The sequence below is a fragment of the Nomascus leucogenys genome, chromosome 8 (genome assembly GCF_006542625.1).
Source record: "Nomascus leucogenys isolate Asia chromosome 8, Asia_NLE_v1, whole genome shotgun sequence".
NCBI classification, from domain to species: Eukaryota; Metazoa; Chordata; class Mammalia; order Primates; family Hylobatidae; genus Nomascus; species Nomascus leucogenys.
The window spans coordinates 77,191,166-77,213,722 of NC_044388.1; the positions used below are offsets into that span (position 1 = coordinate 77,191,166).

The 22,557-nt window shown below is 42.7% G+C and overlaps 1 protein-coding gene across 2 annotated transcripts; it reads left to right on the forward strand.

The window, feature by feature from the left end:
* SLC25A51 (solute carrier family 25 member 51) lies at window positions 1-22,557 on the forward strand. Of its 2 annotated transcripts, none has more exons than XM_003263306.4 (3): window positions 1-256; window positions 4,376-4,500; window positions 21,569-22,557. In XM_003263306.4, the coding sequence occupies exon 3, from the start codon at window positions 21,611-21,613 to the stop codon at window positions 22,502-22,504; it is 894 nt and encodes a 297-aa protein (XP_003263354.1). In that variant the 5' UTR covers window positions 1-256; window positions 4,376-4,500; window positions 21,569-21,610; the 3' UTR covers window positions 22,505-22,557. The 2 variants fall into 2 exon arrangements, with proteins under 2 accessions (XP_003263354.1, XP_012364542.1); XM_012509088.2 differs by lacking the exon at window positions 1-256 and adding an exon at window positions 551-793.

Below are 22,557 nucleotides of genomic sequence, written 5' to 3' on the forward strand. Positions count from 1 at the left end.
CGGAGCCCGCAGCTTGACAGGTGTGCTGGCGTGGCCGTCTACCTGCCCCGCCGCGGCGGCCTGCGGCCAGCAGAAGTAGGCTGGCGACATCTGGCGGGCCGCGGGCAGAGGGAGGGGAGGCGGGGCGGTGTCTCCCTCACGTGACCCCAACGGCGCCTAGCGCGTCGCGCTGCGCCCCAACCCCGGGGTCGGTTACGGTCTGCGCCTGCGCGGGCCCCGGCTCGCTAGCCGTCCTGCGGGACGCCGGCGGTGATGGGTGAGTGTGGGACGGGCGTGGGGAAGCACCGGGCTCTCTTCGCATGAGGTTGGAGGGAGGGGAAACGCGCCGAAGGGCCCGTTGGGGCAGCCTGCTGCCCTGGGGGCCCATCCCTGTCTTCTATGCGCTCCGGCTGCCCTGGCCCGGCCCCTGCGGGCCCCACCCAGGCGGCGCGCGCGGAATCAGTTCTGAGCCTCCTCGGCTCCCGGCTCCCCCGCCTGCCGCGGGTGTTTGTCCGGCTGCTGAGCGACCTTTCCCGCGAAGGCGCTGTCCCTTCATCTGGGCGCGCCCTGGGCTGGGGAGGCACCTCCCTGGTGCACAGGAACCGAAGGGGCGGGGAGGAGCAGGGCGCTGCCTGCGCCCGGGGGAGAGCGGGGATGGCACCGCGCAAGGGCCCCTGCCTCCCGGGAGACTGGGATTTCGGCCTCACCTCGGGACCCCTGACTGTGGAGTGTCAGAGACGGAAGAGGACTTAGTGATCTTGTCCAGCCCCCTCCCCGCCTTTCACAGGTTGGGGAAATGGACGCCTGGAGAACAGTAAGTTCAGCTACATAACCTGGCAATGCTTGTTGTGCGACACCATGTTGCATCGCGTTGTAGGGAGCTCACTTGTACAAGAATTTTCGGGGACAGTGGTGTTGGTGGTGTTAGTCTCCATCCATTATTTGGTGTTCAGTTTAGCTAGATGGAGTAGGTCAGCACCTCAACTTTCTGCATAACCTTTGTTTTGCACCTCACAGCTCTACCTAGCCGATCTTAATTCCCACCTTCTGTTTCTCTCTACTTGTAATCTGTGAAACAGAAGCCCTTGAAATGTACAGTGACCTTGCCATTTTGAGCTGCCTCTCCCCGTGCTTTGAAAGGATTCCATAGGATCAAAAGGTGCTAGGACTCTTGAGATCCCATAGTGGTTTAGAGCACAGGTTACCGCTTTGGAACTGGAATCACCCTTAGCGCATCTCAGGGGAAAATAAGCAAGGAGTTGACTCATCTGATCTCTCGTTTGGTAAGTGAAAGCAAACTCAGATTAGTGGATTTTAAAATCAGATATTTCTTTGTCTTTATATTGGCAAGATAGTGTCATAACCAGGATTAGACCCGGGCTGATCTTGTTCTGAATGCTGACTCAGACCTGCTGACTAGTGGAAATTCACATCCTTTGAGAATTGGAGTCACCCTCTCCCCAGTTTGCAGAGACCTTTGTGCTGGGATCATATCTGTATCATGCTGATCCATGTAGGCTGTAAATTACAATAAGGTTTTAGACTTTACACTGTTTTCTTAGTCACAGAAGCTTGACACTTGTAGTTGCTTGAAAATCAAGTTCATTAACTGCTCCCTTATGATGAGATAGTTTTACGTAGCAAACAAGCGTAAAGTTATGGTAAATAAATTTTGCAATAAGTTGCAAAGAATTATCCACATTAATGAATAAAAATATAAAGATCAGTTTAGCAAAGAAATTTAACCATGTTCACAGTATAGGTAAACATGCAAAATTCTAAACTGCACTACCAAATAATGCTGTGCACATTATGCTTCTATTGCTAAATTAAGAACATGTTCACACCATCCTGGTGTGTAGGATTAAACTAGAGAAAAAGCTTTAAATCTGTAAAGTCCAGGAGGGTTTCATAACATTTTTCCCCCATCTAGGCCTATTTTTTAAATCTGAGAATCGCAATGTACAGTAATGTTCTTAAAATAGTTTGATATGGTAGTCAATAAATGGTTAACTTCTGTTAGCTGTAGTTTTCTGCTTAATAACAGTCCCCATTCTCACACAGAGTCATAAATAAACTAACCTTTATTTGCAAAATTTCAGGAAGTAATACACGTAACATTCCAGTAAAAGTGAACATGGACAAAATTTTTCTTGTTGTTCAAGTACGCAAATAACTTGGCTTGTACTGTCAAGGAGCATATGTAAACAGCTTGTAGGTGGTGACTTTAGAATTTAAAATGTTTTGTGTGCTCAGTGTGTAAAAATGGTTTTGACATTCATAAATTTTTGTCACAATATCATGTAATCATGTACATTAATCTAAATATTCTTGTTGATTTAACATTGTTTAATTCTGAAACTGAAGAAGTGCAAAGCATTACATAGGTATCAAGCATTTCTAGACTAAGTTTTAGAACTTCAAATATTGATTAATCTTAGCTTGTAAGTGTACTAATAAGAGTTTTTAACTCATACCTATCAGCTGAATCAGTAAAAAGTAAGGATGTGGTAGACTAATAATTATCAAACTTAATACCCTGACAAACTTCAGTGTCTAGAACATGTCTTGAAGTTAATCATATTAAGCCCCAAAACTCTGTACATTAAGAAAGGAAGAGGAGAGAGGGAACAGATGATAATTCTGGAACCTTTTTTTTCCTTTTCATCTTATTTTTACTGTGAATAACAACACTAAACTGACTAACTGAAGATTCTGGGACACTTATAAGCAAGCAGAGTTAAGACAAAATGCCAACTCTCTTAAGTAGTAAGAGTTTTGCTCAAAGAAAAGTACATAGCCTTAAACAGTCAAGTTATGAAACAAAGGATAAAAATACTTGTCTCACTTAAGAATTACAAGAAAATAAGCCAGGCACAGTGGCTCACACCTGTAATCCCAGCACTTTGGGAGGCCAAGGCAGGCTGGATCACTTGAGCTCAGGAGTTCGAGACCAGCCTGGCCAACATAGTGAAACCCCGTCTCCACTAAAAATACAGAAATTAGCCGGGTATGGTGGTGCGCCTGTAATTCCAGCTACTCGGGAGGCTGAGGCAGGAGAATCGCTTGAACCCAGGAGGTGGAGGTTGCGGTGAGCCAAGATTGTGCCACTGCACTCCAGCCTGGGCAACACAGTGAGACTCTGTCTCAAAAAAAAATTTTTTTTTTTTTTAAACTAGGTGAGCATGGTGGCTGATGCCTGTAGTCCCCTTTGGGAGGCCAAGGCTGGCAGATGGCGTGAGCCCAAGGAGTTTGAGACCAGCCTGGGCAACGTAGAGAAACCCTGTCTCTACAAAACATACAAAAATTAGCTGGGCTTGGTGATGTGGGCCTGTGGTCCCAGGTACTCAGATGGCTGAGGTGGAAGGATTGCTTGAGCCCAGGAGGTCAAGGCTGCAGAGAGTGCAGTGAGCTGTGAGGTAGCCACTGCACTTCAGCCCAGGTGACAGAGCAAAACTCTGTCTTAAAAAACAAAACAAAACAAAACTGAGAAATAGTAAAATTGGTAATTCACAAGCTGCTTCTTTGCTAGGAGTGGGAAGGTTATAAATTAGATAAACTGATAACCCTGCTCAAGAAAAAAGGGAACATAAGCACATAGGTTAGAAATAATTTTTTAAAACAGCAAGTGTTGGATGGGTGCATTGGCTTGTAAATCCCAGCACTTTGGGAGGCCAAGGCAGGAGTTCAAGACCAGCCTGGGCAACAATAGCGAGGCCCCCTCTCTACTAAAAAAATGTTTTTTAAAAGTTAGCCAAGCATGGTGGCATGCACCTGTGGTCCTAGCTACTCAGGAGACTGAGGCCCCCGGGGTCCAGGCTGCAGTGAGCCATGATCATACCACTGTACTCCAGTCTGGGTGACAGAACAAGACCCTGTCATCATTTTTTTTTTTTTTCTGGATGGAGTCTTGCTCTGTCACCCAGGCTGGAGTGTAGTGCTGCGATCTTGGTTTACTGCAACCTCTGCCTCCTGGGTTCAAGCGATTCTCCTGCCTCAGCCTCCCAAGTAGCTGGGACTACAGGCGCGTGCCACCACACCCGGCTAATTTTTTGTATTTTTCGTAGAGATGGGGTTTTACCGTGTTAGCCAGGATGGTCTCGATCTCCTGACCTCATTCATGATTCGCCTGCCTTGGCCTCCCAAAGTGGTGGGATTACAGACTTGAGCCACCACACCTGGCCAAGACCCTGTCTTTAAAAATAAAAATAGGCTGGGAGCAGTGGCTCATGCCTATCATCCCAACGCTTTAGGAGGCCAGCATGGGAGGAACACTTGAGCCCAGGAGTTTGAGACCACCGTGGACAACATAGTGAGACCCTATCTCTACAAAAAAAAAAAAAAAAAAAAAAAAAAAAGCTATATAAATTAAACCAGAATTTTTTTTTTTTTTAAGGAAATCCAGTTATCAAAATTGATTCAAGAAGAGAGAACCTAACAGAACAATAACAATGGAAGAAATTGGGAACATTATCACAGAGCTATCATCCTGCCAAACTCCAGGCTCAGATGATGTCACAGGTGAATGCTATTAAACTTCAAGGAACAGATCATTTTGATAAGATTTAAGTTGTTCTACAGTATGATGGGGGTGGGGGGCAGGGAACCACATATTCTTTTTACAAAGCCAGTGGAGCATTGACACTGGCACTTGATGTGAAGATAGTATTAAAACTGAAAACTTATCTGAGTGCCAAGGCTTATGCCCATAATCCCAACACTTTGGGAGGCTGAGGCAGGAGGATTTCTGGAGCCAAGGAGCTTCAGACCAGCTTGGGCAACACAGAGTGACCCTGTCTCTACAAAATGAAAAATTAGCCAGGCATGGTGGTGCACGTGTGTGGTCCCAGCTGGGAGAATTGCTTGGGTCTAGGAGCTTGAGGCTGCAGTGAGCCATGATTGTACCACTGCAGTCCAGCCTGGGTGACAGAGTGAGACCCTGTCTTGTAAAAGAAGAAAAAAAAATGACAACATGATCTGTTATGAACAGTAATATGAAATTTTAAAATATTAGTAAATGGAAGTTAGCAATATGATAAAAGAATATTTCAGCACAGCCAAGTAGCATTTATCCACATATTGCAAGAGTGAGTAATCACCAAGAAATATGCTAACATAATACACCAAATGAATAAGTCAGAAAAGACAGAAAAGAATAATAAAATAGCTTCCCCTTGTTGAGTTCCTACTGTACACTAGACTGCTGTCCCGGGCACTTTACATGTTCTTAGCTCAGTTAATTGAGCGAGTCTATGAGGTAGTTAATAGCCGTGTTTTATAAAGAGAATAAGCAATAGAGTGACTTGTCGAAGGTCACACAGTACATGTGTGGTGGAGCTAGGATTTAAGTAGGTAATTAGTAGGTTCCAGAGGCTGTACTCTTAAATATTACACTGGCTATCTCCAGTGTTTGTATGATCATCTCAGGAGCTTTCTAAAAGCATTTGACCAAAGTTTAAGATAGACTCTTGAGTTATTGGTGGTGGGAAGGTGTGGAGGTGATTGAACTTCAGTACAACAATAATAAATGTATATTTCTTTCCCGTGTTTGAAAATTCTCTCAGTTTGACTTATCAGTTGACTAGAAAAATGGAATCCTTTTTTATTTTATTTATTTATTTATTTTTGAGACGGAGTCTTGCTGTGTCGCCCAGGCTGGAGTGCAGTAGTGCAGTCTTGGCTCACTGCAACCTTGCCTCCTGGGTTCCAGCAGTTCTGCCTCAGCCTCCCGAGTAGCTGAGATTACAGATGCATGCCACCACGCCCGGCTAATTTTTTTTTTTTTTTTTTTGAGATGGAGTTTTGCTCTTGTTGCCCAGGCTGGAGTGCACTGGTGCAATCTTGGCTCACTGCAACCTTGCCTCCTGGGTTCCAGCAGTTCTCCTGCCTCAGCCTCCCGAATGCTAGGATTACAGGCATGTGCCACCACGCCTGGCTAATTTTGTATTTTTAGTAGAGACGGGGTTTCTCCATGTTGGTCATGCTGGTCTCGAACTCCTGACCTCAGGTGATCCGCCTGTCTCAGCCTCCCAAAGTGCTGGGATTACAGGTATGAGCCACTGTGCCTGGCCACCCCCGGCTAATTTTTGTATTTTTAGTGCAGATAGGGTTTCGCCATGTTGGCCAGGCTGGTCTTGAACTTCTGACCTCAAGTGATCTGCCTGCTTCGGCCTCCCAAAGTGCTGGGATTACAGGTGTAAACTACTGCGCCTGGCCTGGAATCCATTTTTAATGGGAAGCACAATTTCATAGTTAATAGTTGGGGGCAGGAGCTTAAGTTATAATTGCAGCTCTACTAATTCTTAGAATGAATATAGATTGAAGTCTTGGGGTTTTTGGCATAATGTGTGAGATGAAATTATGTGATAGCAGTAGGAAGGCCTCCTTCACTTCATGTTTACAGTAGAGTCCTACAGATGGGCAGGGGTAGATGATAAACAGGGAGGAGGGATACTTGAGTGGAATAAATCTTATATAACTCAGCTCATCAGTGAACGTTTTTGTGTCTTGATGATTTGTTTCCCTGTGTAAACTTGAAAACTGCTAGGACCTGGATTATGAACACTCAGATGACAAGAACTTCCTGTTAAAAACCAAAAGCCAACTTAATGATAATCCCCAGGAGAGTTCCCACAGGTGTCAAGAAAAATATAAGAACTATAATTATATATACGTAATTATATATAGGGATTTTAATTATAATTTATTATAATCCTTTATTATAATTTAATTTTGTTCAGGAAGTATTTGTCAGTTCAATAAGAAGAAAGAATTACACGTAAAAGAGAAGGCAAAATTTTTTGCAAGTGATCTTTTACATGGTGGAAACTAAAACATTCACCAAAAAACTGAGACATAGTAGGAATTCAGTAAGTTAGCTGGTTCTAACCTTAATACCCAAGAATTGTTTTTTTTCTTATGCAAACAAAAACTAGTTAGAAAATTGATGGAAGTAAATAGCCTATGAATAATAATAATCAGGCAGGGCAAAGTGGCTCATGTCTGTAATCTCAGCACTTTGGGAGGCTGAGGCAGGAGGATCACTTGAGCCCAGAAGTTGAAGACCAGCCTGGGCAACATAGTGAAACCCCATCTCAAAAAGTAAAATAGTTAAAAAATTTAAAACAGGGCGGGGGGTGGAGCCAAGATGGCCGAATCGGAACAGCTCTGGTCTACAGCTCCCAGCCTGAGCAACACAGAAGACGGGTGATTTCTGCATTTCTGTTTGAGGTGCCGGTTTCATCTCACTAGGAAATGCCAAACAGTGGGCACAGGACAGTCAGTGAAGCGCATTGTGTGCGAGCTGAAGCAGGGCGAGGCATTGCCTCACTCGGGAAGTGCAAGGGGTCAGGGAGTTCCCTTTCCTAGTCAAAGAAAGGGGTAACAGACGGCACCTGGAAAATCGGGTCAGTCCCACCCTAATACTGCGCTTTTCCAACGGGCCTGGAGAACGGCACACTAGGAGATTGTGTCCTGCACCTGGCTTGGAGGGTCCTATGCCCACGGAGTCTCGCTGATTGCTAGCACAGCAGTCTGAGATCAAACTGCAAGGCGGCAGCGAGGCTGGGGGAGGGGTGCCCGCCATTGCCTAGGCTTGCTTAGGTAAACAAAGCAGCCAGGAAGCTCGAACTGGGTGGAGCCCACCACAGCTCAAGGAGGCCTGCCTGCCTCTGTAGGCTCCACCTCTGGGGGCAGGGCACAGACAAACAAAAATTCAGCAGGAACCTCTGCAGACTTAAATGTCCCTGTCTGACTGACAGCTTTGAGGAGAGTAGTGGTTCTCCCAGCACGCAGCCGGAGATCTGAGAACGGACAGACTGCCTCCTAAAGTGGGTCCCTCACCCCCGAGCAGCCTAACTGGGAGGCACCCCCCAGTAGGGACAGACTGACACCTCACTCGGCTGGGTACTCCTCTGAGACAAAACTTCCAGAGGAACTATCAGACAGCTGAATTTGTGGTCTCACGAAAATCTGCTGTTCTGCAGCTACCGCTGCTGACACCCAGCCAAACGGGGTCTGGAGTGGACCTCTAGTAAACTCCAACAGACCTGCAGCTGAGGGTCCTGTCTGGTAGAAGGAAAAGTAACAAACAGAAAGGACATCCACACCAAAAACCCATCTGTACATCACCATCATCAAAGACCAAAAGTAGATAAAACCACAAAGATGGGGAAAAAACAGAGCAGAAAAACTGGAAACTCTAAAAAGCAGAGCACCTCTCCTCCTCCAAAGGAACGCAGTTCCTCACCAGCAACGGAACAAAGCTGGATGGAGGATGACTTTGACGAGTTGAGAGAAGAAGGCTTCAGACGATCAAACTACTCTGAGCTACGGGAGGAAATTCAAAACAATAGCAAAGAAGTTAAAAACTTTGAAAAAAAATTAGACAAATGGATAACTAGAATAACCAATGGAGAGAAGGGCTTAAAGGAGCTGATGGAGCTGAAAGCCAAGTATCGAGAACTACGCGAAGATTGCAGAAGCCTCGGTAGCAGATGCAATCAACTGGGAAGAAAGGGTATCAGCGATGGAAGATGAAATGAATGAAAGGAAGCGAGAAGGGAGGTTTAGAGAAAAAAGAATAAAAAGAAATGAACAAAGCCTCCAAGAAATTTGGGACTATGTGAAAAGACCAAACCTACGTCTGATTGGTGTACCTGAAAATGACGGGGAGAATGGAACCAAGTTGGAAAACACTCTGCAAGATACTATCCAGGAGAACTTCCCGAATCTAGCAAGGCAGGCCAACATTCAGATTCAGGAAATACAGAGAACGCCACAAAGATACTCCTCGAGAAGAGCAACTCCAAGACACATAATTGTCAGATTCACCAAAGTTGAAATGAAGGAAAAAATGTTAAGGGCAGCCAGAGAGAAAGGTCGGGTTACCCACGAAGGGAAGCCCATCAGACTAACAGCTGATCTCTTGGCAGAAACTCTACAAGCCAGAAGAGAGTGGGGGCTGATATTCAACATTCTTAAAGAAAAGAATTTTCAATCCAAAATTTCATATCCAGCCAAACTAAGCTTCATAAGTGAAGGAGAAATAAAATACTTTACAGACAAGCAAATGCTGAGTGATTTTGTCACCACCAGGCCTGCCCTAAAAGAGCTCCTGAAGGAAGCACTAAACATGGAAAGGAACAACCGGTACCAGCCCCTGCAAAAACATGCCGAATTGTAAAGACCATCGAAGCTAGGAAGAAACTGCAGCAACTAACGAGCAAAATAACCAACTAACATCATAATGACAGGATCAGATTCACACATAACAATATCAACTTTAAATGTAAATGGGCTAAATGCTCCAATTAAAAGACACAGACTGGCAAACTGGATAAGGAGTCAGGACCCATCAGTGTGCTGTATTCAGGAAACCCATCTCACATGCAGAGACACACATAGACTCAAAATAAAGGGATGGAGGAAGATCTATCAAGCAAATGGAAAACAAAAAAAGGCAGGGGTTGCAATCCTAGTCTCTGATAAAATAGACTTTAAACCAACAAAGATCAAAAGAGACAAAGAAGGCCATTACATAATGGTAAAGGGATCAATTCAACAAGAAGAGCTAATTATCCTAAATATATATGCACCAAACACAGGAGCAGCCAGATTCATAAAGCAAGTCCTGAGTGACCTACAAAGGGACTTAAACTCCCACACAATAATAATGGGAGATTTTAACACCCCACTGTCAACATTAGACAGATCAATGAGACAGAAAGTTAACAAGGATATCTAGGAATTGAACTCAGCTCTGCACAAAGTGGACCTAATAGACATCTACAGAACTCTCCACCCCAAATCAACAGAATATACATTTTTTTCAGCACCACACCACACCTATTCCAAAATTGACCACATAGTTGGAAGTAAAGTTCTCCTCAGCAAATGTAAAAGAACAGAAATTATAACAAACTGTCTCTCAGACCACAGTGCAATCAAACTAGAACTCAGGATTAAGAAACTCACTCAAAACCGCTCAACTACATGGAAACTGAACAACCTGCTCCTGAATGACTATTGGGTACATAATGAAATGAAGGCAGAAATAAAGATGTTCTTTGAAACCAACGAGAACAAAGACACAACATACCAGAATCTCTGGGACACATTCAAAGCAGTGTGTAGAGGGAAATTTATAGCACTAAATGCCCACAAGAGAAAGCAGGAAAGATCCAAAATTGACACCCGAACATCACAATTAAAAGAACTAGAAAAGCAAGAGCAAACACATTCAAAAGCTAGCAGAAGGCTAGAAATAACTAAAATCAGAGCAGAACTGAAGGAAATAGAGACACAAAAAACCCTTCAAAAAATTAATGAATCCAGGAGCTGGTTTTTTGAAAAGATCAACAAAATTGATAGACCGCTAGCAAGACTAATAAGAAAAGAGAGAAGAATCAAATAGATGCAATAAAAAATGAAAAAGCGGATATCACCACCAATCCCACAGAAATACAATCTACCATCAGAGAATACTACAAACACCTCTATGCAAATAAACTAGAAAATCTAGAAGAAATGGATAAATTCCTCGACAAATACACCCACCCAAGACTAAACCAGGAAGAAGTTGAATCTCTGAATAGACCAATAACAGGCTCTGAAATTGTGGCAATAATCAATAGCTTACCAACCAAAAAGAGTCCAGGACCTGATGGATTCACAGCCGAATTCTACCAGAGGTACAAGGAGGAACTGGTACCATTCCTTCTGAAACTATTCCAATCAATAGAAAAAGAGGGAATCCTCCCTAACACATTTTATGAAGCCAGCATCATCCTGATACCAAAGCCTGGTAGAGACATAACCAAAAAAGAGAATTTCAGACCAATATCCTTGATGAACATTGATGCATAAATCCTCAATAAAATACTGGCAAACCGAATCCAGCAGCACATCAAAAAGCTTACACACCATGATCAAGTGGGCTTCATCCCTGGGATGCAAGGCTGGTTCAACATACGCAAATCAATTAATGTAATCCAGCATATAAACAGAACCAAAGACAAAAACCACATGATTATCTCAATAGATGCAGAAAAGGCCTTTGACAAAATTCAACAATGCTGCATGCTAAAAACTCTCAATAAATTAGGTATTGATGGGACGTATCTCAAAATAATAAGAGCTATCTATGACAAACCCACAGCCAATATCATACTGAATGGGCAAAAACTGGAAGCATTCCCTTTGAAAACTGGCACAAGACAGGGATGCCCTCTCTCACTGCTCCTATTCAACATAGTGCTGGAAGTTCTGGCCAGAGCAATCAGGCAGGAGAAGGAAATAAAGGGTATTCAATTAGGAAAAGAGGAAGTCAAATTGTCCCTGTTTGCAGATGACATGATTGTATATCTAGAAAACCCCATCGTCTCAGCCCAAAATCTCCTTAAGCTGATTAGCAACTTCAGCAAAGTCTCAGGATACAAAATCAATGTACAAAAATCACAAGCATTCTTGTACACCAATCACAGACAAACAGAGAGCCAAATCATGAATGAACTCCCATTCACAATTGCTTCAAAGAGAATAAAATACCTAGGAATCCAACTTACAAGGGATGTGAAGGACCTCTTCAAGGAGAACTACAATCCACTGCTCAATGAAATAAAAGAGGATACAAACAAATGGAAGAACATTCCATGCTCATGGGTTGGAAGAATCAATATCGTGAAAATGGCCATACTGCCCAAGGTAATTTATAGATTCAATGCTATCCGCATCAAGCTACCAATGACTTTCTTCACGGAGTTGGAAAAAACTATATGGAACCAAAAAAGAGCCCGCATCGCCAAGTCAATCCTAAGCCAAAAGAACAAAGCTGGAGGCATCACGCTACCTGACTTCAAACTATACTACAAGGCTACAGTAACCAAAACAGCATGGGACTGGTACCACAACAGAGACATAGATCAATGGAACAGAACAGAGTCCTCAGAAATGATGCCACATATCTACAACTATCTGATCTTTGACAAACCTGACAAAAACAAGAAATGGGGAAAGGATTCCCTATTTAATAAATGGTGCTGGGAAAACTGGCTAGCCATATGTAGAAAGCTGAAACTGGATCCCTTCCTTACACCTTATACAAAAATTAATTCAAGATGGATTAAAGACTTAAATGTTAGACCTAAAACCATTAAAATCCTACAAGAAAACCTAGGCAATACCATTCAGGACATAGGCGTGGGCAAGGACTTCATGTCTAAAACACCAAAAGCAATGGCAACAAAAGCCAAAATTGACAAATGGGATCTAATTAAACGAAAGAGCTTCTGCACAGCAAAAGGAACTACCATCAGAGTGAACAGGCAGCCTACAGAATGGGAGAAAATTTTTGCAACCTACTCATCTGACAAAGGGCTAATATCCAGAATCTACAATGAATTCAAACAAATTTACAAGAAAAAAACAAACAACCCCATCAAAAAGTGGGCAAAGGACATGAACAGACACTTCTCAAAAGAAGACATTTATGCAGCCAAAAAACACATGAAAAAATGCTCATCATCACTGGCCATCAGAGAAATGCAAATCAAAACCACAGTGAGATACCATCTCACACCAGTTAGAATGGCCATCATTAAAAAGTTAGGAAACAACAGGTGCTGGAGAGGATGTGGAGAAATAGGAACACTTTGACACTGTTGGTGGGACTGTAAACTAGTTCAACCATTGTGGAAGTCAGTGTGGCGATTCCTCAGGGATCTAGAACTAGAAATACCATTTGACCCAGCCATCCCATTACTGGGTATATACCCAAAGGACTATAAATCATGCTGCTATAAAGACACATGCACACGTATGTTTATTGCGGCACTATTCACAATAGCAAAGAGTTGGAACCAACCCAAGTGTCCAAGAACGATAGACTGGATTAAGAAAATGTGGCATATATACACCATGGAATACTATGCAGCCATAAAAAATGATGAGTTCATGTCCTTTGTAGGGACATGGATGAAACTGGAAAACATCATTCTCAGTAAACTATCACAAGGACAAAAAACCAAACACCACATGTTCTCACTCATAGGTGGGAATTAAACAATGAGAACTCACGGACACAGGAAGGGGAACATCACACTCGGGACTGTTGCGGGGTTGGGGAGGGGTGAGGAGGGAGGGACAGCATTAGGAGATATACCTAATGCTAAATGACGAGTTAATGGGTGCAGCAAAACAACATGGCACATGGATACATATGTAACAAACCTGCACATTGTGCACATGTACCCTAAAACCTAAAGTATAATAATAAAAAATAAATAAATAAATATTAAAATATAATAGTAACCAAAAAGGTAAAATACATAGATGTAAGAAATAAGATCTATGTGAAGAAAATTTTAATGCTTTAAAGTTTGCAAAAAGTTGTAAGTAAATAGGAAGATACCAAGTTCTTGTAAAGTTAAGGTTCAATTTTGGAAAGAGGATCAGTATTTAAAATTAAGATAGACTTGCCATGTCCTGCCTGTCATTCCCTCCAGACAGCTAGTTAATGACCTCCTGGTGCACGGGGCCTTGATACCTTCTGTGATTGCACTTACCTCCCTATAGTCTAATTATTTGCACATCTCCCCTGACATAGGTACCTGACATACATATGCTCTTTAATTTTCACTCTTTCCATCTAAATACCACTAAAAATTCAAAGTTAATACTATTCTGAACCTTAAATATTTATTTATTGAGACAGAGCTTCGCACTTGTCACCCAGGCTGGAGTGCAGTGGTGCAATCTCGGCTCACTACAACCTCCCCCTCCTGGGTTCAAGTGATTCTCCTGCCTCAGCCTTCAGAGTAGCTGAGACAACAGGTGCACACCACCACGCCTGGCTAATTTTTGTATTTTTAGTAGAGATGGGGTTTCGCCACATTGGCCAGCCAGACTGGTCTCGAACTCCTGACTTCAAGTGATCCACCCACCTTGGCCTCCCAAAGTACTGGGATTATAGGCGTGAGCCACTGTGCCGGGCCACCCAGCCTATTTTAAATATATATGCTTCATTCTGTGGATACATCTTCCACCATAAAACACCAACAGGATTTCGGGGAAGAGTACACTGAAGTTTACCTGAGAAAAGTGAGAGGGCCAGAAAAACTGTAATAATTCTCTTTGGAGGGGGAAGCCCTACTAGATGATGAACTATATTTTGATGTTGCAATAGGTTAAAACAGGTTAGTACTAGAGAAGAAATACTAGGCTCTTTGTGGAAAAGAATGGAGTGCAGAAATAAACGCAAATGCCCGTGGGTATTTAGGTTATACTGCGACTGATGGAAACAAAGTTCAGTCATCAGTGATGTTGGCAGTCTCTTATCTTTGCCTCACTTCTTATACTGATATTCCAGAGAGATTACAGTATATGTGATAATTCACCATAAAAATTATGGAAGGGCCTATAATCTGAGCACTTTGGGAGGCCAAGGCAAGCAGGTCACTTGAGGCCAGGAGTTTGAGACCAGCCTGGCCAATGTGGCAAAACCTTGTCTTTACTAAAAATACAAAAATTAGCAGGGCATGACGGCACACACCTATCGTCCCAGTTACTTGGGAGGCTGAGGCAGGAGAATCACTTGAACCAGGAAGGCAGAGGTTGCAGTGAGCCAAGATCATGCGACCGCACTCTATCCTCGATGATAGAGTGAGACTGTCTCAAAAAAAAAAAAAAAAAAAGCTGTGGAAGGAAGCCTGGATTACTTGTTTATAATTTTGAAGTAATGAAGACCTTCTTAGGAGAACATGAAATCTAGAAGTTGAGATATGTTTAATATTCAAATTAAGAACTTCAGTGTATAAAAATGATACAGACATGGAAAGATTATTTGCCACAATTTGACTAAAATAGATTCATTTTCTTCATATCCAAAAGATATTTTACAAATCAATAAGACAACCAAAGTGCCAGCAGAAAAATGGGCAACATATGTGAAAATGTATAGTAAAGAAGTAGTCAATAGAAATGAAAGATGCGGAATCGTACTCAAAAATTTTAAATGGCAGGCAAGGTGGCTCACTCCTTGTAATCCCAGCACTTTGGGAAGCTGAGGCATTAGGATCACTTGAGGCTAGGGGTTGGAGACCAGCCTGGCTAACATAACAAGACCACTTCTCTACAAAAAAAGAAGTAAAAAAAAAAAAAAAAAGCCGAATGTGGTGGTGTATGCCTGTAGTTCCAGCTACTCAGGAGGCTGAGGCAGGAGGGTCATTTGAACCTAGGAGTTCGAGGTTACAGTAAACCATGATTGTGCCACTGCATTGTAGCCTGGGCAATAGAATGAGACCTTGTCTCAAAAAAAAAGTTTTTAATGGCGAAACAATTCACATGGTATAGGTACAAGGTTGCCCATTGCTGCATTGTTTAAAGGCGAAATAGAAAAAAAACAATACCCAAAGGAATAGTTCTACTATAAGGACACATGCACAGCCATGTTCACTGCAGCGCTATTCACAGTAGCAAAGACATGGAATCAACCTAACTACCCATCAGTAGTACATGGGATAAAGAAGACGTGGTACATATACACCATGGAATACTATGGAGGCATAAAAAGAACAAGATCGTGCCCTTTGCTGGAACATGGATGGAGCTGGAAGCCATTATTCTTAGCATACTAACTCAGGAACAGAAAACCAAGTACCACATGTTCTCACTTATAAGTGGAAGCTAAATGATGTGAACCCATGGACACATAGAGGGGAACAACACACACTGGGGCCTATAGGAGGGTGGAGGGTGGGAGGAGGGAGAGGATCAGGAAAAATAACTAATGGGTACTAGGCTTAATACCTGGGTGGCAAAATAATCTGTACAGCATACCCCATGACACAAGTTTACATAACAAACCTGCACACGTACCTCTGAACTTAAAATACAATTTTTTTTAAAAGGCCAGGCCAGTGGCTCATGCCTGTAATCATTGCACTTTGGGAGGCCAAGGCAGACGGATCGCTTGAGCCCAGGAGTTCAAGACCAGCCTGGCCAACATGTTGATGGCCCGTCTCTACTAAAAATACAAAAATTATCCAGGCATGATGGCGGGCACCTGTAATCCCAGCTACTCGGGAGGCTGAGGCAGGGGAATCACTTGAACCCAGGAGGTGGAGGTTGCAGTGTGCCAAGATCGCACCACTGCATTCCAGCCTGGGCAACAAAGCAAGACTCTGCCTCAAAAAAAAAAAAAAAAAGGTGGGTGGGGGCAGGTTTAATTAGACCTTTCCTCTAGACACTGTCTGGAAGGTCTTGGAATTAAAAACATGTATCTTTTGTATACCCACTCACACACTTGGAAAGCTGAATTGTCCACAGGCTTTTCCAGACCTTACTAATACAAAACAAAACCATTAAAAAAAAAAAACAGCAACCATAAATAGGAGGTAGAATAAATTGTATACAGTGCAGTCATTTCATAGAGTACTGTGCAACCATTCTAAACACCGAGGTATCTCTGTGCTGATAGTAGATTCCAAAATGCATTGTTCCATACCTCACTTTTTTCACTTAGTAGTGTGTGTGTGTTTCTTTTTAAAATGATGAGTAGGTTGAAGAGGGCAGGGAATAGGGGTTGGTGAGTGTGAACAGAGTTAGGCTGATTGCTGCAGGGTCCCTTGCATTAGTTCAGGTGAGAAGGGACCCGAGTAGGCCAGTGAGCCTGGAGGAGAGGCTCTCTGTGTGTTTAATTGATTTCCAGCTTTTTTTCTCTATTCATGTAGGTAATACACGTTTCTTTTGTGAATTTTTATTTAAATGATTTTTTGTTGTTGTTACTGGATCTATAAACAGCCCAACTCCAAGGAATCTGACATCTCAATGGAGCATACAGGTGACTTCATAATCTAACCTCATTAGTAACCGCCAAAATTGGAAGTAATTTCTCTCTGTTTAAAAGGCAGTGAAACAAATTTTCAGAGCAGGTTTCTTCACCTGAACAAAATATTTTGGACTCTACTTAGAGGTGGTATGGCTGTCCTTATCAGGGAGGGACAGTGAAAGGTTTCAGCTCTGACACTGCCCACCTCTCTGGATACAACCAAGTGACTTTCTTTGAGTGGGGAGAAGTTTCCTGACTCCTTGTATTACCTTCCTTAGGGTAGACTTTGGGCCTGCAGTGACATTAGTCCTAACTTGCTCTCAGTTAAGAAGAGTTCATCTTTTCTAATAGGAACATGACAGCAAAGCAGCTCAAACTCCCAAGAGGCGTTAGGCCATAGATTGTACAGATGTCTACATTTTCTTAATAATAGTCTATATTCTTAGAAAAGGACATACAGATCTTAGTGTAACATACTTAAGTAAAATAGTTTCTTTCATTTGCATCACAAGAGAAAGCAAAATAATTTGGCCGGGTACAGTGGCTTGCACCTGTAATCCCAGCACCTTGAGAGGCTGAGGCGGTTGGATCACTTCAGCCCAGAAGCTCAAGACCAGCCTGGGCAACATGGTGAAACCTCATCTCTACAAAATAAAAATACAAAAATCGGGCCAGGTGCTGTGGCCCACACCTGTAATCCTAGCACTTTGGGAGGCCGAGGCAGGTGGATCACCTGAGGTCAGGAGTTCAAGACCAGCCTGGCCAACACAGCAAAAATCCGTCTCTACTAAAAATACAAAAACTAGTTCAGCATGGTGGTGCGCACCTGTAATCCCAGCTTCTTGGGAGGCTGAGGCAGTAAAATCGCTTGAACCCAGGAGGCAGAGGTTGCAGTGAGCTGAGATCTGTGCAGCCTGGGCAACAGAGTGAGACTCCATCTCAAAGAAAAAAAAACCAGGTGTGGTGGCACGTGCCTGTAGTCCCAGGTACTCAGAGGACTGAGGTGGGAGGATTGCTTGACCCCAGGAGGTTGAGGCTACAGGTGAGCCAAAATTGCACCACTGCATTCCAGCCTGGGCAACAGTGAGACACTGTCTCAAAAAAAAAGAAAAAAATATATATATATATATAATGTAGTATTGTATATATTGTGTGTATATATATATATATATATATATATATATATATATATATATATATAATGTAGTATTGTTCAGAGGGTCTTGGGATTTTCCTGAGGGTCCTAACCTGCTTCTCTGTCATCAGCTACCTATCCTTCTCCACCTACATTGTGCCTCTGCGGGGCATACACAAGTAACCTCCAAGAACGCGATGCCACTGCTCCGTTAGCCCAACACCTATGCCTTAGCCTGTGCTGCTCCATTGGCTAAAATGTGCTTCACCCTTTTGTGCACAGTGACTGTTATTCAGCTTTCAGAGCCGAGCCCACGGGTCATGTCCTGCCTGTCATTCTCTCCAGACAGCTGATTAATGACCTCCTGCTGTACGGGGCCTTGATACCTTCCATGACTTCATTTATCTCCCTGGTTTGTTTTGTTTTTTTTTTTTTTTTTTTTTTTTTTTGAGACGGAGTCTCGCTCTGTCGCCCAGGCTGGAGTGCAGTGGCGCAATCTCGGCTCACTGCAAGCTCCGCCTCCCGGGTTCACGCCATTCTCCTGCCTCAGCCTCTCCGAGTAGCTGGGACTACAGGCGCCCGCCACCACGCCCGGCTAATTTTTTGTATTTTTAGTAGAGACGGGGTTTCACCATGGTCTCGATCTCCTGACCTCGTGATCCGCCCGCCTCGGCCTCCCAAAGTGCTGGGATTACAAGCGTGAGCCACTGCGCCCGGCCAATCTCCCTGTTGTCTAATTATTTGCATGTCTTACCTCCCCTGACATAGGTATCTGACATACATATGCTATTTAATTTTTACTTTGCATCTAAATACCATTAAAAATTCAAAATTAATCCTACACTGAACCTTAAACACTTCTTTATTTGTAATAACTATATGTGTCATCCTGTGGATGCATCTTCACTTACACGTTGTGTCCTTCACTGTTGAGCATTTGTATTCATTATTTGCTGTTAAAAGCCTGGCTGTGACTATCTTATGGCTGAATCTTTGTGGACATGTTGTGTGAATTATTTTCTTAATCTGTAGTCTTAGAAGGAAAATTATGGTTGTGTGTGTGTTCCATATTCATTACACATCAGTGGCTCCGGCAGATATACGCCCCTTAGGAACTAATGCTTTCTGATTCTTTCTGTGCCTCAGCTCTACGCTTTCTACTTTGAGAGTGATCATAGTTCTCTTTAACATCTTTTGTCCTGAGTGTTGAGCAGTTCACCACAGTATGTGTGTAGTATGAGGAGGGAAAAGAAACATAAGGAACTTGGCAATTTTTTGTTCCAAGTGAAAGACCTAGCCGGTTTTTTGTTGTTTTTATTATTTCCCATTGAAACCCTTAAATATGGTTTGGATTGCTTCCACCTCTTGGCTGTTGTGAATAGTACTTCTGTGAACGTGGGTGTACAAGGTCTTTGAGCCTGCGCTTTCAATTATTTTGGTTATATCCTCAGAAGTAGGATTGTTGGATCGTATGTTCTTTTTTTTTTTTTTTTTTTTTTGGCAGGGTGTTACTCTGTCACCCAGGCTGGAACGCAGTGACATGAACACAGCTCACTGCAGCCTGAACTTCCTGGGCTCAAGAGGTCCTTCTGCCTCCACCTTCCCAGTAGCTGGTGCACGCCATCATGCACAACAAATTTATTTTGATTTTTGTAGAGGCAGAGTCTCACCATGTTGCCCAGGCTGGGCACAAATTTGTGGCCTCATGCAGTCCTCCCACCTTGGTCTTCCAAAGTGCTGGGATGACAGGTGTGAGCCATTGCGCCTGACTATTTTTAATTTTTAAATTATTGTTATTATTTTTAGAAACAAGAGTCTTGCTCTGTTGCCCAGGCTGGAGTGCAGTGGTGCAATCATGGCTCACTGCAGCCTTGACCTCCCTGGCTCAATTGATCCTCCCACCTCAGCATCCCACATAGCTGGGGCTACAGGCATGTGCTACCATGCCCAGCTAATTTTTAACTTTTTTGTAGGCATGGGATCTCTCTATGTTGCCCACACTGGTCTCAAACTCCTGATTCAAGCAATCCTCCTGCCCCAGCCTCCCAAAGTGCTGGGATTACAGGCATAAGCCACCATGCCTGGCCAGTCTGTTACTGTTAAGGAATTAAAATCCAATTAAAAAATATTTAGTCTCATAAACACACACACATACACATATGTGTGTATATATTTCTATATATTTCTAATATACAGAAGCTTCTGTATATTTCTAATATATATAGAAGCTTCTATATATTTCTATTATATCTAAGATATAATATAGTTATCATGTTATCCCCCAAATAAAGGTGATTTCCAAGACCAGAACTGGGAGGTAGGAATTGTTCTGTATGACCCAACTATTTGGATCTAGATTTTTTCATGGAGGAGGAATCAGATTTAGATGACTGGCAAGGAAAGATCATGCATTTTCCAGAAGGAGGTATATTATAGGGGTGGAACTTTGGCTTAGTTCCAGTCATTTTCAGCAGTATCTAGCATAGCTACCTCTTATCCCAGGGCAGCCTCACAAAGTCATTGCCCTCTGTGATATGGTAGCAGGGATATGAGCCCTGGAATCAGTCAGACTTCATTTCAGAATGCTGACCTCACCAGTTACTAGCTGTGCCTTGAACAGAACAAAAGAGTATACTGGTTTTATTCATTTGTAAAACTGGAAAAATAATTATGGAGTTGTTTTGAGAATTCATACATGAAAATAGAGTGCATGGTACATACCTGTAGGCCTTCCTTGCCCCCATCGTCCCACACCTCCACCTTCCAAGGTGCATGTTCAGTGTCCCTTACCTGTGTTCCCACAATGGTTGGTTATCATAGAGGCTGTCACATTGGTGTAATTGTTCACCTTGGCACATTCTATTAGTTTGTGAGTTCCTTATCTTTGAATCTCTAGCAACTTATCAGAGGACCTAGTTCATAGTAGGTACCAAAGAAGTATAAATATTAATAGAATGAATGCATGTCTTGCTATTTTATTTCTCATGGGAGGAATGTGGACCTATTTCAGCAGGACAATAGATAGATACCCTTATATAGTGTAGTCAGTAATTACGAACTAGTCTAGTGGCTCTGAAAGTTTTTGGTGTTAGGACTCCTTTACACTCTTAAAAATTGTGGGCCCCAAACAGCCTTTGTTTATGTGGACTGATATTCAGGGTCTTTAGGAATTTAAGATTAAAATATGAATTTTAAGGTAATGATAAACACATTACATGTTAACACATTTTCATGAAAAATAACGTTCATGCCTCCCATTTTTTTCTAATGATTTTACAGTCATTAGAAAATATTTTACAGTTTTCTAAGCCTCTTGCATGTCTGATTTAAAAGACAGATGGAGTTTCCTGTTTACTGCATTCAGTCTGTTGTGATAAGTCATTTTGATTAAAGTATATGCAAAAAAATCAAGCCTCACATAGATATGTAGTTTGAAACAGGAAAACCTCCTGGACTCCCAAAAGGATCTCAGGGACTTCCAGGGGTCTTCTGAAAATGCTTTAAGAATCACTGATCTAGTCTGAAAAGGAAAGTGTGGTGTCCAGATATTAGAGGATGGATTAGGGAGAAAGCCCATGTGTTTAGCCCTCTATAAAATGGGTTTACCTGTTGTCATTTATTATTTCTAGGTTAAAAAAAGTCTTTCATGAAAAAGAAAGATCTTAAGCAACATGATGGATTCAGAAGCTCATGAAAAGAGGCCACCAATACTAACCTCTTCAAAACAAGATATATCACCTCATATTACAAATGTTGGTGAGATGAAGCATTACTTGTGTGGCTGCTGTGCAGCCTTCAACAACGTCGCAATCACATTTCCCATTCAGAAGGTCCTCTTTCGACAACAGCTATATGGCATCAAAACCCGGGATGCAATACTTCAGTTGAAAAGGGATGGATTTCGAAATTTGTATCGTGGAATCCTTCCCCCATTGATGCAGAAGACAACTACGCTTGCACTTATGTTTGGTCTGTATGAGGATTTATCCTGCCTTCTCCACAAGCATGTCAGTGCTCCAGAGTTTGCAACCAGTGGCGTGGCGGCAGTGCTTGCAGGGACAACAGAAGCAATTTTCACTCCACTGGAAAGAGTTCAGACATTGCTTCAAGACCACAAGCATCATGACAAATTTACCAACACTTACCAGGCTTTCAAGGCACTGAAATGTCATGGAATTGGAGAGTATTATCGGGGCTTGGTGCCCATTCTTTTCCGGAATGGACTCAGCAATGTCTTGTTTTTTGGCCTTCGAGGTCCCATTAAGGAGCATCTGCCTACAGCAACGACTCACAGTGCTCATCTGGTCAATGATTTTATCTGTGGAGGTCTGTTGGGTGCCATGTTGGGATTCTTGTTTTTTCCAATTAATGTTGTAAAAACTCGCATACAGTCTCAGATTGGTGGGGAATTTCAGTCTTTCCCCAAGGTTTTCCAAAAAATCTGGCTGGAACGGGACAGAAAACTGATAAATCTTTTCAGAGGTGCCCATCTGAATTACCATCGGTCCCTTATCTCTTGGGGCATAATCAATGCAACTTATGAGTTCTTGTTAAAGGTTATATGAAAAAACCATCAGTTAAGTGCCATTTATCAACTGAATAACCCTTCTAAGAAGAA

Coding starts and splice junctions, on each gene's coding strand:
- SLC25A51 (XM_003263306.4), top strand. CDS start 21,611: ATGATGGATTCAGAAGCTCATGAAAAGAGGCCACCAATACTAACCTCT.